Source organism: Chlorocebus sabaeus, chromosome 26 (assembly GCF_047675955.1).
Source record: "Chlorocebus sabaeus isolate Y175 chromosome 26, mChlSab1.0.hap1, whole genome shotgun sequence".
NCBI classification, from domain to species: Eukaryota; Metazoa; Chordata; class Mammalia; order Primates; family Cercopithecidae; genus Chlorocebus; species Chlorocebus sabaeus.
The window spans coordinates 40,423,961-40,441,513 of NC_132929.1; the positions used below are offsets into that span (position 1 = coordinate 40,423,961).

Below are 17,553 nucleotides of genomic sequence, written 5' to 3' on the forward strand. Positions count from 1 at the left end.
CAACAAGAGCGAAACTCTGTCTCAAAAAAAAAAAAAAAAAAAAAGGAAAATTCCACTGTAGAGTTGTCGAAGTCAATTTCATGAGAGGATGGGCCAAAGAGAGAAGAGGGGGGATTATGCCCAAGTGCACTAACTGACTAGGACCCGGACCTCATGTGTGTTGCGGGAGGCAGAGAGGGGAGATTTCATCCTTCCCTTCCCCATGGTGGGTGGGCACAGCTCAGGTCATCCTGGAAGTCAGACAGGAAGGAAGGCTTTGTGAAAGACAGCATTCATTTACTCTGGGCTGCTGTGAATTTTCTTTGTTATTCCCCAGAGGCTGCTCAAGAGGGGGTTGACGGGGGCAGTTGAAGGCGTGGCCCCTTCAGGTGACAATAATCAAGACAAATAAATAAGAGCTAACCTTGAGGGTTTGCTGCGTCCCTGGCCTGACTCCAGCTCTTCTGCCTTCCTAACTCCATCCATAGTTAATTGGCTTTATCCCCATTTCACCAACGATGAAACCAGAGCTCACATTTAAGCAGAATAACCACGGTCACACAGTCGGGAAGTGATGGAGCCAGTGTTTAAACACAGGAATCTGGCTTCAGGACTCTCTGCTGACTTTGCAAAAATCCCAGGACCCTGTATCTGGGACTTGGGTTCCAGACACAGCTTGCAGTGTGTCCATGGCCAAGTCACCTAACATCTCAGAAGTTAGGTTTCTCAGCCAGGCGCAGTAGTTCACGCCTGCAATCCCAGCACTTTGGGAGAACAAGGTGGGCAGATCACTTGAGGCCAGGAGTTCGAGACCAGCCTGGTCAATATGGTGAAACCCCATCTCTACGAAAAATACAAAAATTGGCCGGCTGTAATCCCAGCTACTTGGGAGGTTGAGGCAGGATAATCACTTGAACCCGTGAGGCAGAGGTTGCAGTGAGCTGAGATCACACCGCTGCACTGCAACCTGAGTGACAGAGCAAGACTCTGTCTCAAAAATAAAAAAAGAGAGAGAAAATAAAAAGAAATTGGGTTTCTCTCTTTATAAAATGGGGACAATTGTCCCAACCTCTCAGGGTTATTGTTAAAAACAAACTAGAGGGTTAATGAGGCTGGGCATGGTGGCTCGCCCCTATAATCCCAATGCTTTGGGAGGCTGAGGCAGGAGGATTGCTTGAACTCAGGAGTTCGAGGCCGCAGCAAGCTCTGACTACATCACTGCACTCCAACCTGGGTGACAGAGCTAGACCCTATCTCAAAAACAAAAACAAACCAAGAGGGTTAATGAGCACAGAGCAGATAATCGGATGGAAGATGATTTAAAACTTCCCTGCTCTACACTAACTCAGCCTCCACCTCCTGGAGTGTCCATGCGCCCCCCACCTAAGCCCAGAGATTGGGAGACAAAGGCTCTGCGGGTCCCTGGGAAAGGACTAAATGACCAATTGGCGCCACCTAGTGGTCAATGGTGCATGGAGAGCGGGAGGGCCCGGCTGCTCTGGGATTGGGGGTGGAGGAAGATCATTGGCCCAGTGCGGTTGGGAAAAATATACTAGGACCTCAGAAAGGATGGGGTCAGGCCTAGCTGGCACCCCACTGAAGACAGGGTGAAGGTGCGCACAGGGCACAGGGTTCTATTCTAGTTCCAGTTCTGCCACTAAGAACCTATCCTGGTCTCAGCTACCTCCTCTGCAGAATGGGAGTAAACATTCCTTACCTCTCAGGTCACTGTCCAAGCCTTTGTTCACTTATGAAACATTTAACAAAGCATCTGCTTTCAAGTCATCCTGCTGAGGGTTGTGAGGACACAAAGACGTCTCAGCTGGGTCTCTCGGGATCAAGGGATCTGCTTCATCCTAGCAGGGAGGCTTACCTGTAAATTGCTCACCACCCTCAGATGCAGATCCCAGGGGACACTGAGGAGGGAGCATGAGGCATGGGAGGCAAGTGGAGGGACAGCAGGAAGTGGGACTCCCCCTCCAAGGGTGAATGTCTTTGAGAAGTGGCAGGAACTGTGACAAGTCAGGTCATAGGATTATCTTTCTGAGGGCCATCACCTGGCCCCTCTTGCCTGGCCCCCTGCCTGCCTGCCAGCTGGGGGCTGGATTGCCCTGGGCTGAGCCCCTACTCTGGGCTCAGCCCCCTCAGGGCCAGGCCAGCCTCCCCACACTACCACCTTGTCTTGCATTAAGGCCTTTAAAGTGGACCATAGGTCCATCAGGGATAGTTCACATCTCTGCGCATTTGCACTGTATAGGGCCTCTGTCCAAACGCCTTTCTCCAACTCGTTCACCTGGCAAACTCAACTCCAGCCTTCCTGTGGGAGAGTGGAGAGGAGAGTGGGAAATCCCCGCAACTAGGAAGGCAACAGAAGTCAAGGGGTGCCCCCCACCCCCATCAGCAGTGGCACAGCCTGTGAGAATGTGACATATACATTTGGTCTTCATCCCCATTTCCTGGCATGCAACTCCTAAAATCCTTGGAATCTCCAAAGTGATAAGTGTCTTTTTGTATGCTGATGATTGCCTGATGGCCGTCTGCCCCTAGGCAGCTTCAGGATTGGGCTGGTCATTAGAAAGACCAGGGCGGGATTAGAGGGTTGGGACTTTCAGCCCCACCCTATGATCTCGGGGGAGGGGAGGGAGCTGAAAGTTAAGTTGATGGCCAATGGTTTTGTTTTTTTTTTTACCCCGAGACAGAGTCTTGCTCTGTCGCCCAGGCTGGAGTGCAGTGGCCGGATCTCAGCTCACTGCAAGCTCCGCCTCCTGGGTTCATGCCATTCTCCTGCCTCAGCCTCCCGAGTAGCTGGGACTACAGGCGCCCACCACTTCGCCCGGCTAATTTTTTGTATTTTTTAGTGGAGACGGGGTTTCACCGTGTTAGCCAGGATGGTCTCGATCTCCTGACCTTGTGATCCGCCCGTCTCGGCCTCCCAAAGTGCTGGGATTACAGGCTTGAGCCACCGCGCCCGGCGATGGCCAATGGTTAATCAATCATGCCTACATAATGGATTCTCCATAAAAGGCCCAAAAGCAGAGGGTTCTAAGAGCTTCCGGATAGCTGAGCACGTGGAGATTACTGGAGGGAGGCTTGCCCGGAGAGGGAAGCTCCATGTCCCTTCCCCCACATATCCTTTTCTAATGGAGTGATAAAAGTGTTTCCATGAGTTCTGTAACTCGCTTTAGCAAATTAATCAAACCCAGAGAGGGTGGTCTTGGGAACCCCAACTTAAAGCCAGTCGGTCAGAAGTTCCGGAGGCCCAGACTTGTGACGGTCTGAAGGGGTTGTCAGTTTTGGGACTGAGCCCTCAACCTGTGGGATCTGAGGCTGCCTCCAGGTAGATAGCTTCAGAATTAAATTAGAGGACACCCAGCTAGTGTCCGATGTAGAATTGATTGCTTGTGTGTTGATGGGGAGAAATCCCTGCATTTAGTCACAGAAGTCTTCTCTCTGTTAATTGTTGCTGTTTAGAGAACAGGAAAAAGCAGTTGGAGTTTTTCCACCCACACCCTGCTATATCAGGGCAGGTTTCTTGGGCAGGTAGCAAGTCCTGGTCGCCTAAGGGTAAGCTCTCTACTTTTCTCATTTCTTTATTCATTCACTTGCCCCTTTCCATGTGCTGGGTTTCTCTCTCTCTCTCTCTCTCTCTCTCCCCGTGTTGTTTTTTCTGTTTTGTTTTGTTTTGAGCTGGAGTCTCACTGTTACCCAGCCTGGGTTTCAATGGCATGGTTGAAACTCACGCTCTCCGCTCACTGCACGCTCTCTGCTCACTATCTCTGCTCACTGCAACCTCTGCCGCCCCGGGCTCAAGTAATCTTCCCACTTCAGCCTCCCAAGTACCTGGGACCACAGACACGCACCACCATGCCTGGTTAATTTTTTGTATTTTTGGTAGAGATAGATCTCACCTTGTTGCCCAGGCTGGTTTCGAACTCCTGATTTCAAGTGATTCGCCCACCTCAGCCTCCCAAACTGCCGGGATTACAGGTGCGAGCCACTGTATATGGCCCTCCCTGTGCTTCTTTGCCTCAAATCCTGAAGCTATCTGAGGACACAGTCTTTCCTGGCCTTTGCTTTGCAGGTCCAATTCCTTGAGAGGATGATGCTGAGGGGAAGGAGAGGCAGAGAGAAGGAGGGTTCCGTAGACTGGGGAGGGTCAAGTGGTCAAAGGGTCCCCTGGGAGCACCGCAGGGAGGTGGCAGGGGCCTGCAGGGCCTGGCATGAGGTACCTGGAGAATCTCAGAAAGCCTCCCATCCCATCCCAGGGCCCAGGCTGAGTTACTGCCTACGGATGGTGATCAGGGCAGGCCCTGAAGATGAGGGTGGCTCCTATAAGCCTCATTCTCATGGGACCCTGGGGATTGAGGAGTCCCCTGTCTGACTGAGATAGGGTTTCCCTACACCCCTTGGGATACAGGCTCAAAGTTAAGTTAAGTTAGGTGTCAAGAAAATAAAGAACCACCAGGTTTCTTGTACACCTCATAAAATAACCCACTATTGTGATCTGGTGTGCAGGTCAGGAATGTCTGGAGCTCCCCCACCATGTGGAACTCACCTGTCTGCTTCTGGGGCCCTTCTAGAGAGCATCTTCACAATGAGAAGGGATTGCTAAGGAGAGGACTTCCTGGTGCCCAGGTAGTCTCATGAGAAAGACTTCTTATATAGCAGAACAGATGCATATGAGACCAGAAAAAGCTGTGATCAGCTCCTGGGGAAGGTGAAGGGGCTAGGTGAGTGGGATGCCTCAGTCATGTGTGGAGGGTGGGGTCAGAGAGAGGAGTCCCAGGTGAGGATGCAGAAAATAACTGCATCACCGGACCCTCAGACATCCCCAGCAACCCCACTTTGGGGGATGATGGGAGAGTCATCCTGGGCAGCATCACTAGGCCTTCTTGCAACCTAATGAAACATTCAGCCTCTTGCCAGTGGCCACAGGACTTGCGTGGGAGACCAAGGTCAACCAGCCCCATGCCCACCTTTAGGTCTGGACTGAGTTGGGGGAGGAGGTAGCAGAATGCAGAGCTGCCCCTGGCAGCTATGCTCGGTGTCTGGTGGTGGCTGCAAAAGTCTTCCTGGCCTGACTGCTCCCAGCTCTACTGCCAGTGGCTCTAGCCCTTCTGATTCCTGTTTGTTTCCAAGGCTAGTTTTCTGGGCTTCGTATCAGTTCTTTGAGATAGCTGTCATTATCTTCCTTTCCTGCTTCAATTATCTGGAGTCATTTTCTCCTCTTTCTGTCCAAGAACTCCGAAGAGGCAGAGCTGTTAGAGAATATGAGATAGTGCTATCTGGGTTGAACTGGGTGGTCCCCAAACTAAGTTCAGTGAAGGAAAGAGTGAAAGAAGAAAGTGCAACCAGATTATAACTTCCCTGAGGGCAGGGCCCCAGTGTGACCTGCTCACAGATGGACCTGGGAGAAGGGATGTGTTGTATGGGGAAATTGAGAACATCTGAAATATAAATGGCACCACATTTAAAGACCCCCATGGTTGCCCACTTGTTGTGGGGTAGGGGAAGTAGGTGTCACTCTGGTGGGCTTGTTTTCTGCTCCTAAGTGTGTCTTCTGTTTGGAACAGAGAAAAGAGATTGTGCCACAGAAAAACAATAGACTCAGCCGGGTGTGTTGGGAGGCCGAGGCGGGTGGATCACAAGGTCAGGAGATCGAGACTGTCCTGGCCAACATGGTGAAACCCCATCTCTACTAAAAATACAAAAATTAGCTGGGTGTGGTGGCATGTGCCTGTAATCCCAGCTACTCGGGAGGCTGAGGCAGGAGAATCGCTTGAACCAAGAAGGCAGAGGTTGTGGTGAGCTAAGGTCGTGCCACTGCACTCCAGCACTCCAGCCTGGCAACAGAGCGAGACTCCATCTCAAAAAAAAAAAAAGAAAGAAATGACTCCTCAAGGTCAGGGAGGGTAGCACCACCATTCCTGGCTAATTTTTGTAGAGACAGGGTTTCACCATGTTGGCCAGGCTGGTCTTGAACTCCTGACCTCAAGCCTCTGGAGTCCCTCCTGGACAGGGACTACAGGTACACCACTGTGCCTGGCAAAGTTTTGTTTTTTGGTAGAGGGCTTCATGATGTTGCCCAGTCTGGTCTCGAACTCCTGGGCTCAAGCAATCCACCTGCCTTGGCCTCCCAATATGCTGGGCTTACAGGCATGGGCCACCGTTATCTGACCATCTTTTTTTTTTTTTTTTTTTTTTTGAGATGGAGTCTCTCTCTGTTGCCCAGGCTGGAGTGCAGTGGTGCCATCTCAGCTCACTGCAAGCTCCGCCTCCCAGGTTCACACCACTCTCCTGCCTCAGCCTCCAGGGTAGCTAGGACTAAGGCACCCACCACCATGCCTGGCTAATTTTTTTTTTTTTTTTTTTTTTTTTTGAGACGGAGTCTCGCTCTGTCGCCCAGGCTGGAGTGCGGTGGCGCGATCTCGGCTCACTGCAAGCTCCACCTCCCGGGTTCACGCCATTCTCCTGCCTCAGCCTCCCGTGTGGCTGGGACTACAGACACCCGCCACCGCGCCCGGCTAATTTTTGTATTTTTAGTAGAGACGGGGTTTCACCGTGTTAGTCAGGATGGTCTCGATCTCCTGACCTCGTGATCCGCCCATCTCGGCCTCTGAAAGTGCTGGGATTACAGGCGTGAGCCACCGCGCCTGGCCAATTTTTTTTGTATTTTTAGTAGAGACAGTGTTTCACGTGTTATCCAGGATGGTCTCGATCTCTGACCTTGTGATCCGCCCACCTCGGCCTCCCAAAGTGTTGGGATTACAGGCGTGAGCCACTGTGCCCGGCCCTGACCATCTTTTTTATGAATCTGACACCTGTAGCTGCCAATGTGTGCCTCCACCATAACCCGTGTTTACCACCCAGAATTTATACCTTTTTGCTCACAAGCAGAGAATCTTAGTTTTAGCTAACCTATGAGGATCCCTGTTTCTATCAGGCTTTTTGAAAAACTGAAGTTAGTTTGTTGATGATCAGGTTCAAGCTGGGGAGATCAGCAAGGCTCAAACAGAAATTTCAACCGAGGCTCCTAGCAAATGCAGCAACATATGGCAGGCCTGTTTGTTTCCCACCACATGAATTCTCTAGTATGTCCTTGTCTGACTATTGGGTGATAGTAACTCACCTTCACCAAAGGACAATGTCATTTCTTTTATTTTTGAGACAGAGTTTCGCTCTTGTTGCCCAGGCTGGAGTGCAATGGCACAATCTCGGCTCACTGCAACCTCCGCCTTCTGGGTTCAAGAGATTCTCCTGCCTCAGCCTCCTGAGTAGCTGAGATTACAGGCATGCACCTCCATGCCTGGCTAATTTTCTGTTTTTAGTAGAGACGGGTTTCTCCATGTTAGGCTGGTCTCGAACTCCCGATCTCAGGTGATCCATCCTCCTCAGCTTCCCAAAGTGCTGGGATTACAGGCATGAGCCACCATGCCCAGTGACAATGTCATTTTATTGCTAGTCACCAACATCAGATAACTCAGCTTTTCAAATGACCAGTGATACTAAGACCACCCCACAGAAGGGTGTGATTTCAGCCACTGTGGCCTAAGCAAATGCCTGTGTGCACATGCACAAGTGAGAGGGAGAGAGAAGAGGCAAGAGGCAGTTTTTACACAATTCTCTAGTTTATTTGTCCAAAATAAATACAACCTGAGAACATCCATTTCAATGTCCCCAAACACTATTTATCCCCTGAAAAAGCAGCTTAAAATATGGGTGCACATTTTGCAGCTTATGTTCTTCAGTTAGGCTCTGAAGGGTGTTTGTTATGGGCTGGGCTAGGCTGGGCCTAGCCGTGGAGACATACCTAAGTTCCGTTCTCTGTTTGGAGGCTGTACCCAGCCTGAGTCCCCCCCAGGTCCCCTCCGAAAGCCCTGACGCTGCTTCCAGAGCACCTGTCTTCATTGCCGCTCCCTTCTGCAGCCCGAAAGGAAGGAGGGATGTTCAGGACTCTGCAGCTCTGTGTCCAGCCCTTGCAGAGAGCTTTGTCCTCTAACACCAGCTACCACACAGACTGTTTCTCAACTGGCACAGAAAGGGTTACTTCTGACCCTGAAGCAACTCACGCAGGGCAAACTGAAGCACAGCTGGTACATGGGTTTAAAGCACTCTCCCTTTAACCCTGCCAGGAGGCTGAGAGCCCCTAAAAAATACAGAAGGGGACACTGCCCGCCTCCTCCAGTTATTCCCTGGGGCCCTGGCCCACTAGGGAGCAGGAGGACAGGGAGGCTACCCTTTGTCTTCTCTTTGCAGGTGAGGCTCAGAGGTTTGGGTCCACGTTCTCCTGGTCTGAGGCTGCCTCATCATCATCTGGGGACTCCTGGATCAGAGCCAGAGAAGCCCAGTCATGGGCTTGTGCTGTTCCCCAGGGCCATAACCTGGGGGCCAGCATCTCTTTCCTCTTGCCCTCACCCCCAAAGGAGCCAGTAGAGGGCTCTCCTGCCCCCACCCCAGGTCCCACTGGGCCCTCCTTCTGTCCTAGCTCCCACCCCACCTATGGCCACAGCCCACCATTAGATGACTCCCTCTCACCAGACTGAGGCCCCTGCCCCGCTGCAGGGTGGCATAGAAGTGCAGCACTCCGGGGTCACAGCGAACCGCCACAGGGTCAAAGTCCAGCACACGTAGGCCCTGCAGGCTGCGGGCCCGGGAAAGGGCCACGTAGGCCTGGCCACTGGCAAACACACGGCCCAGAGAAATCTCCACACAATCCAGGGTCATGCCCTGGGGGATGCAGGGACAGAGATGGAGTCAGCTCAGCCTGAAGTCCCTTGCCCTGAAGGGCCTGACTCTTTACCAGCCCTGCTACTGCCCCTGGATCTCCTTGTCCAGTCCAGAGAGTCTCTAGACAGAGGGAGAGCATGACAGCAGGTGGCTGTCTGAGTAGGAGGGGAACTGGGGGACACAAATCCAGGTAAGAGTTGAGGGATGGAGTGAAAGAAAAGAGCTCAGGCTTTGGGTCAGACAGGCATGGAGCTGAATCCAGGCTGCCACTCACTAACTGTGTGACATGGGACATGTTCCTTAACCTCTCTGAGTTCTGGTTTTTTTCTGTGCAAAACAGTATTGATTATTCATTATATCTATACTTTATACAATGGTTGTATACAATTTATACAATTTAACGTATCTAGTAGTGGCTTAGAAAATGGTGGGGGGGAAAAAAAAGGGCCGGGTGCAGTTGCTCACGCCTGTAATCCCAGCACTTTGGGAGGCCGAGGTGGGTGGATCACAAGGTCAGGAGATCGAGACCATCCTGGCTAACAAGGTGAAACCTCATCTTTACTAAAAATACAAAAATTAGTCAGGCTTGGTGGTACATGCCTGTAGTCCCAGCTACTCAGGAAGCTGAGGCAGGAAAATCGCTTGAACTCGGGAGGCGGAGGTTGCAGTGAGCCAAGATCACGCCACTGCACTCCAACCTGGGCAACAGAGCAAGACTCTGTCTCAAAAAAAAAAAAAAAAGACACATAGACCCCAACATGCCTGACCTCCCTCTACCTGCCCTGTCCCCACCCCCCACACCGGTGCTCACTTGGCTCTTGTGGATGGACATCGCCCAGGCCAGCTGGAGGGGCAGCTGCTGCCGGCTGAGGAGCTGGTTCCTGGTGGCCTGCACCGTCCAGCGGTCAGCGCGGATGACCTCAGTGACTCCACACAGGAACCGCACCTGGGGTAGCCCTAAGGAGGGCATGGAGCAGTCCAACTTTAGTTCTGCTTCGGGGCTCTGAGGTGAGGACCAGGGGCCTTTGGAGGTTTCCTTTGTAGTCTTTTTCTCCCCCCACCATTCCGGGGGCCATGCTGCAAACCCTGTAGTAGGACTGCCACCTCCTCCCAACACTTACCTCTCCCTTCTGCCTCGAACCCGACTACCACCCCTCGGGCGCCATTCACCAGGCCCCGAGACACCGATAAGTTTTTCACCAGCATCACCTGCAAGGGAGAGAGAGGAATGGACAGCAGCCCCCCTACCCATGCCTGGTCTTAGCTTAGCCATTGCTGTTCTCAGAGGCTGAGGGCAGGGAGTCGTCATGGGGACACTGAATCCCAATCCTTAGCTCTGCCACTGGCTGCCTGTGACCCCTGCGGCAAGTTGCCTTGTCTTCCTCGGTCCCAGTTTTCCTTTATGTCAAAGAGGAATAATATTTGCTCCATTTGCCCCAGAAGGAGGTGGTAAGGGATCAGTAAGGCAACCTCTATTACAGGGCTTTGAAAATGTTGGCTCTGTTACAGGTACATGTGTGGACCACAAATCTTGAGGGATGGCCTCTAGGTCCTGCCACCCCTCTCAGATACACTGTGCCTGTATTTTCCCCTTGGGTGCCCTAAGGAAAATCTTCTGCCCACCCCTAACATCGGGGGACGAATCAGGACTCTCTCCCATTTATAAAGTATACTACAGAAGACAGCTGTGTAGGGTAGGTATTTCATTCCCCAGTTTTAGGGATGAGGGGACAGAGCTTCAAGGGAAAGAAACTTGCCCAAAACAACACTGCTTGGAGGACCTCCTGGTGCAGGTAGAGAAAAACAGTAGAAAGCTGAAGATGGGAAGGTGGGTGGGAACAGGAGGCAGGGAGGTTTTCAGTGTGGTCAAAGCTGGACCCACTGGCTGTAGAGTGGCCTGGGCAGAGGGGTAGGGATCAGCAAGGCCCATGAGGGACAGCCCAAGCTCCCAGGGGCTAGGTCCTGCTTCCCACTCACCTGGGCCCCCAGCTTTAGTTGAAGGAGCTGGCTAACGGGACACTGGGCATCCAGGATACTGGCCAGCTCAGGGTTGCTGTCCATAGCCTCAAATCTGTGTACCTTACCTGGAGAAAAAGAGTTGCGCAAGCAGATCACAAATCACTGACTTGTGACTCAGTATCCCAAAAAAGACTTTTTTTTATTTTTTTTAAATTTTATTTTATTTTTTGAGATGGAGTTTCGCTCTGTCGCCCAGGCTGGAGTATAATCGTGCCATCTTGGCCTACTGCAACCTCTGCCTCCTGGGTTCGAGCAATTCTCCTGCCTCAGCCTCCCGAGTAGCTGGGATTACAGGCGCCCACTAACACACCTAGCTAATGTTTTTGTATTTTTAGTAGAGATGGGGTTTTTCCATGTTGGGCAGACTGGTCTTGAACACCTGACTTCAGGTCATCTGCCTGCCTTGGCTTCCCAAAGTGCTGGGATTACAGGCGTGAGCCACTGTGCCCAGCCTCCAAAAAAAAACTGTTAGACCAGAGCATAGGGGTAAGGAGTAGAGGCAGCGCAGGCCTGGGGGGCTGTGGAATTTAGTTCATCATACCTTTCAAAGTCACAGTTGCATTTGCAAATATAAGGATCTTTATGACTACAGAGGTTGGGGGCCTAGGACCCAGAGGCCCAGGTTGCCTGGGGGCTACGTCTGCTTGTAACCCTTCCCAGCTGGTCTTGTCCAGCCCAGGCTCCCTGCTCACCTGGCAGCTCCTGAAGCCGCCTCTCGTTGGTGAGGGCCACGTCATCCTGGTGGGTGCAGAGCCTCGTGGCCACAATCCCATCTCTCCCCACCTTGTGGGAAGCTGTGGCCTGGAGCTGGCGGGTCACCTCATCTGAACACCTGTGGGGGCTGGACTGTCAGGGCAGAGCCCACCTGTGCAGCAGGGAAGGTGGGAACATGGGCAGGATGGCTCAAGCAGAAGGCCATGGGTCAGACCTTGGGACTGGAAGAGGGCACCAGGGAATAGTTGCTGCCCCCTCAAGCTGGCCAACCTGTCCCTTCCAAACTTGGACCCCAAACATGGGGAATAAGCAGGGGCAGGGTACTGAGCTTTGATCACACAGGTAGGCACCCTTCCCTGTGCTGCCCCAGGTCAGAACTGGCCACCATCCCACCCCATAATGCTCCTGAGGAAGTTGGTTATGATGAGTGAGCACAGGCAGGAGATTTACAGGACCCAGACTGGCCTCCAGGGTACAATCTTCTGTCTACTTGCCTGCTACCTTGGGTGAAAAATCTAGCTTATGTTTCTTTCTTCTTTTTTTTTTTTGAGACGAGTCTCACTCTGTCACCAGACTGCAGTGCAGTGGTGTGATCTCAGCTCACTGCAACCTCCACCTCCTGGGTTTAAGTGATTCTCCTGCCTCAGCCTCCCAAGTAGCTGGGACTACAGGCGTGTGCCAAACACCCAGCTAATTTTTGTATTTTTAGTAGATACTGGGTTTCACCAGGTTGGCCAGGTTGGTCTCAAACTCCTGACCTCGTGATCTACCTGCCTCAGCCTCCCAAAGTGCTAGGATTACAGGTGTGAGCCACTGCGCCCACCCCCTGACACCTACTTAATGCCAGGCCTTGTGCTAGGTGATGGAGACCCAACCCTGAGGGAGGCTGGGTCCCAGCATTCACAGAGCGACCATCTCCTATGGGGCCATGAAGGTCTTGAATACAATCCATCCTGAGTTGCCCAGTGCCACGCCCAAGGCTGTTCTTCCTGCATGGAGTGCTTGCTCCTCAGGGTAACCATTCTCCCCTTTCCCTGGGTCCCTCCCTATGTTCCACTGTGGCCCATGCCTGGATCCTCATCCCATAGCCCCTTCCCCATCCAGCAGAGCTCACCTGCCCAGCCTCACGGCCTGCAGTAGAGAGATGAAGGTCTGATCTGCCTGCCTCCACACCTTGGTCAGCTCCAGGGTCACTGGCACACACCTCTTCCAGCTCTTGGCCTGATGGGAGCAGGGTGGGGGTGGGTCAAGGAGCAGAGCAGACCCCTAAGGAGAGCAGAGCTAGGAGGTGAGTAGTACCTGGAAGCAGAACCGTGGGGGCTGGGAGCCCTTGGTCACAGGTGGCAGCTGCAGAAAGTCCCCACAGATGATGAGCTGGATCCCTCCAAATGGCTTGTTCTGCTGCCGGACAGCTCTGGAGAGGAGCATGGGGTGCTTTAGGGGCACACAGAAGACCACCAGGTCCCAGTTTTCACCTGCTGCCCTCTGAACATACTGACCTGGCCACGGCCTCCAGTTTGTCAAACAGGTCTGCCTCCACCATTGAGATCTCGTCAATGACCAACCGCTGGCAGTTCAGCCAGCCCTGCCGCATGCCTGGCCTTTGGGCCAGGGCCACACACTGGGCTAGAGGAGCCTGGCCTGAGCCGATGCCTGTGAGTGACACTATTTAGCCTGGGCTAATACCCAAACCCTCTCTCTCTCTTTTTTTTTTTTTTTTTTTTTTTTTTTTTTGCGAGAAGGTCTCTGTTGCCCAGGCTGAAGTGCAGTGGCACGATCTTGGCTCACTATAACCTTGGCCTCATGGGCTCAAGCAATCCTCCCACCTCAACCTCCATAGCAGCTGGGGCTACAGGCACACACCACCATGCTCAGCTAATTTTTTTTTTTTGAGACAGAGTGTAACTCTGTCACCCAGGCTCAAGTGCAAGTGGCACGATCTTGGCTCACTGCAAGCTCTGCCTCCTGCGTTCACGCTATTCTCTCGCCTCAGCCTCCAGAGTAGTGGGGACTACAGGCACTTGCCACCATGCCTGGCTAATTTTTTTGTATTTTTAGTAGAGATGGGGTTTCACCATGTTAGCCAGGATGGTCTCGATCTCCTGATCTTGTGATCCACCTGCCTCGGCCTCCCAAAGTGCTGGGATTACAGGCATGAGCCACTGCACCCGGCCGCTAATTTTAAATTTTGTGGAGACAGGGTCTCACTCTGTTGGCCAGGCTGGTCTCAAACTCCTGGGCTCAAGCGATCCTCCCACCTTGGCCTCTTGAAGTTCTGGGATTACAGGCATGAGCCACCATGCCCAGCCCCCAAAACCCCCTCTTAATGCAGACTTCCCCTCTCTCCCTTCCCAGAAGCTGGGCTTGCTCTTAGCTCAAGCCCTAGGGGTTCCCACTTACCTGCAAAGGCATGGAGGGTGGTGCCCCCGATGTGGCAGGCTGCCACCCCAGTGCTGGCAGTGGCCACAGTGCCTGTGGGGGGCAGTGAGCCCAGGATTCGCTTCAGCAGATATGACTTCCCTGTTCCTGGACAGGGGCAAAGTTAGACAGGTCTCCCTGTTCCTCTATCCCACCCCACCACTGTCCCCCTACCTCCTCTCTGCCCCCACTACCTGCACTCCCAGTGAAGAAGATGCTCTGGCCTTTCAGGACGGCCCTCAGCACAGCAGCTTGTTCTTCAGAAAGCTGTGGCTTGGTGGAGGGCAAGCTCAGCCTCTTCACAGGCAGGGGCCACCTTGGGGCTTCCTGGGGGAATAGAGCTATCTCAGAACATCCTCCCACCCGCTAGCCATTGCCCCCACCCTTCTTCGCCTACGTTCAGGGCTGGGCCTGGTAACCCTTTGTCCTCTGCTGCCTTCATTCCTTGGAGCTCTTGGGTTCGCCTGGAAAGCTTGCCAGCAACTATTGGAGTCTCTATCTCTCCTTGTGCCCTGAAGACCCCCATTGTCTAGTCCTGGACAGACCACCCCAGTGGGGTCCAGACCCTCCCTCAGCTCCTTCCTCTGGGTTCCCTAACCCTTCTCATCCTGTCACCTAAGTTTCTCTTCCTATCACAAACCTGTTTCTCACATCAAAACACCCAAGCAAAATCTGCCTAGCCAGGGCCCCTTCTTGTCCTATCTCTGTCCTCTCACCAGCTTAGTGTCAAACCCTGGTGGTCTATGATTCACCTGCCCTAGCCCACAAAACTTGTCAAACCCACCAGACTTTGCTCCCCTCATCTGCTTCAACTGTTGGCTGCCCAGGACACGAATGACCACTTCATTGTCTCCATAAGCTCCTCTCCTCTGGGCCTAGGACCTTCTCCCAGCATTCCTTCTGGAGTCTCCTTTCCAAGCCTTCTCTGTTTTTCTTCCTCTCTCCCTTTTTTTTTTTTTTTTTTGAGACGGAGTCTCCCTCTGTTGCCCAGGCTGGAGTGCAGTGGCCGGATCTCAGCTCACTGCAAGCTCTGCCTGCCGGGTTTACGCCATTCTCCTGCCTCAGCCTCCCGAATAGCTGGGACTTCAGGGGCCCGCCACCTCGCCCGGCTAGTTTTTTGTATTTTTTTAGTAGAGACGGGGTTTCACCGTGTTAGCCATTATGGTCTCAATCTCCTGACCTCGTGATCCGCCCATCTCGGCCTCCCAAAGTGCTGGGATTACAGGCTTGAGCCACCGTGCCCGCCTTGTTTTTTTTTCTTTTTTTGTTGTTGTTGTTGGTTTTTTTTGAGGAAGAGTCTTGCTCTGTCGCCCAGGCTGGAGTGCAGTGGCACGATCTAGGCTCATTGCAATCTCTGCCTCCCGGGTTCAAGCTATTCTCCTGCCTCAGCCTCCCAAGTAGTTGAGATTACAGGCGCCCGCCACCACGCCTGGCTAATTTTTGTATTTTTAGTAGAGACGAGGTTTCACTATGTTGGCCAGGCTGGCCTCAGAACTCCTAACCTTTGGTGATCCGCCCACTTTAGCCTCCCAAAGTGCTGGGATTACAGGCGTGAGCCACCACGCCTGGCCTCTGATTTCTCTTCTAATGTAGCCAGGTCCCATTTCCTGTTTTGACTTACGCCATCTCGGGTTACACTATAATGACCACAGGCACAATTCCCACACCCCTGTCATACTCAGATGTCAGATGCGTATCTGAGATAACCAGCAGCACCCTCAAATACCCACATAGGTTTTCCCCCAAACTTGGGTCTCTAGTTCTCTTCTATCTTAAAAGAATGGCACATCCACTCCTAAAGGTGTCCCCTCTTTCCCGTCCTCACTGTGCTAGGCTCGGTCCCAGTCTGGGGCTCCGCAGGCCGCTTCACCAGCGTAGTGTCCGGAACCCGGGTGGCCGCCCCGAGCCGCCGCTCCTCGGGCTGCACAGGGCTGATGGTGACGAAGTCGTGGGGCCTTGGGCCCAGCAGCTGCGCTCTGGCGGAGGCCGGCCCGGGACCCGGGGCCGCAGCCAGCTTGAGGCGCAATGTGCGCAGGAAGCGGCGCAGGCGGTCGGGGGGGCAGTCCGAGAGCAGCAGCTGCACTGCGCCGGCCCCAGGGACGCCGTGGGCCGGGAGCCGCAGGGTGCTGCGCCCGGCCCCGGCGAAACGCGTGAAGAGGCGCGCGGCGCGCAGAGGGAAGCAGCGCGGCCGCCCCGCGGGCCCTGGCGCTTGTAGTCGCAGCATCAACTCGCGGCGCTCGTTGCGACCCAGGCTCAGCTCCGCGGTGCGCAGGGCCTGGCGCCTTCGCGGCTGCCCGCCCGGGCTCAGCTCCTCCACAGCCACGCGGCACCGCAGCTCCGAGTCCTCGTATTCCCCTGCCGCCGTCTCCATGCCCGACAGCATCGCCACCGCCTCTGCAGGTCTGCGAAGACACCGGAGCACAGTGGTCCTAAGGATTCAGGGGACGTAATGGATGCTATAAAGGACGCGACAGGGAGCAAGGTCAAGGCCACACAGGATCACGAGGACTGTCACTGGTAACACGAGGAGGTCACAGAGACGGAGAAAGGGCTTTGGGCTAACCGAAAATCCACTCTTAGAATGTACGCTGGGTCGGGCGCTGTGGCTCACGCTTGTAATCCCAGCACTTTGGGACGCTAAAGTGGGCGGATCACCTGAGGTTAGGAGCTCTGAGACCAGCTTGGCCAACACGGTGAAACCTCGTCTCTACTAAAAATACAAAAATTAGCCGGGTGTGGTGGCGGGCGCTTGTAATTCCAGCACTTTGGGAGGCTGAGGCAGATAGCTTGAGCCCAGGAGCTGGAGACCATCCTGGGCAACATAGTGATACCCTCTAATTTAAAAAACATACATACATATAAAGACATATATATGCATACATTATACATATGTGTGTGTGTATATATATATACACACACATGCACCCTGCTACACAATTTCTATTTCCATATATACAATATATACATACACACAATTTCTATATAGATATACACACACAACAATATATACAATTTATATATACACACACACGCACCCTGCTATACAATTTCCAGAGCGGGGGATGGGCACCCAGGATTAGGGAGCCTCAGGTGTCCTGCAAGGACCTCACTAGAAGGGGGTGCCTTCGCAGAAAGAATCCTTCCCTGAGACCCAGGGCCAGCATAGGAATCCTCAGAGTCCTCTCCTCAGGAAGCAGCAGAATCGCCCGTGGGGAGATGCAAAGAGGGTTGCCATGTAATAAGCGCCTTCTGCCTTGCAGGTAACATTCACTGGCTTATATGCAGCGGGCAGGTCTCACTATTCCCCGTGTACAGACGTGGAAACAGGCTGGGAGAGGGAAACTCACTTGCCCTTCATAAGTCACAGCGGCTGGTAGTCAAAGTCAGTGTGATTCCCATGCCCTCACGCTTCCCACCAGCAAGGTGGAGACGAGGTGGAAAATATTCGGCTAGGGAAATCGCAGGGGACCCTGGGACCGTAGAATCCATGCTCCCTCCGCTTGACCCACTTGTCTGCACCCTCCCGGCGGGAACCCCTAGATGAATCAGGCTCTTTGCTCCCCACCTCTGGGTTCGGGCAGACACTCACTTGCGCCGACACTCAGATGAACAAGCAGATCTATGGCGAAGCTCCGAAACTAGAAATTTTTCAAATGCTAGAGGCAGAAAATCACCCAATCACCGACTGGATCTTTA

The 17,553-nt window shown here is 53.2% G+C and overlaps 1 protein-coding gene across 5 annotated transcripts; it reads right to left on the reverse strand.

Annotated features, from left to right (window-relative positions):
- Positions 1-7,550: 7,550 nt before the first annotated feature.
- On the reverse strand, positions 7,551-17,506 carry PIF1 (PIF1 5'-to-3' DNA helicase). 5 transcript variants are annotated; one of them, XM_008016286.3, is made up of 13 exons: positions 17,423-17,492; positions 15,683-16,259; positions 14,052-14,184; positions 13,840-13,965; positions 12,939-13,092; positions 12,739-12,853; positions 12,554-12,660; positions 11,418-11,557; positions 10,684-10,790; positions 9,828-9,915; positions 9,518-9,663; positions 8,515-8,706; positions 7,551-8,302 (listed from the first exon to the last, which is right to left on the reverse strand). In XM_008016286.3, the coding sequence occupies exons 2-13, from the start codon at positions 16,238-16,240 to the stop codon at positions 8,243-8,245; spliced, it is 1,926 nt and encodes a 641-aa protein (XP_008014477.3). In that variant the 5' UTR covers positions 16,241-16,259; positions 17,423-17,492; the 3' UTR covers positions 7,551-8,242. The 5 variants fall into 5 exon arrangements, with proteins under 5 accessions (XP_008014477.3, XP_008014474.3, XP_008014479.3 ...); XM_008016283.3 differs by lacking the exon at positions 17,423-17,492 and adding an exon at positions 17,205-17,411; XM_008016288.3 differs by lacking the exon at positions 17,423-17,492 and adding an exon at positions 16,421-17,198.
- Between the last annotated feature and the right edge of the window lie 47 nt (positions 17,507-17,553).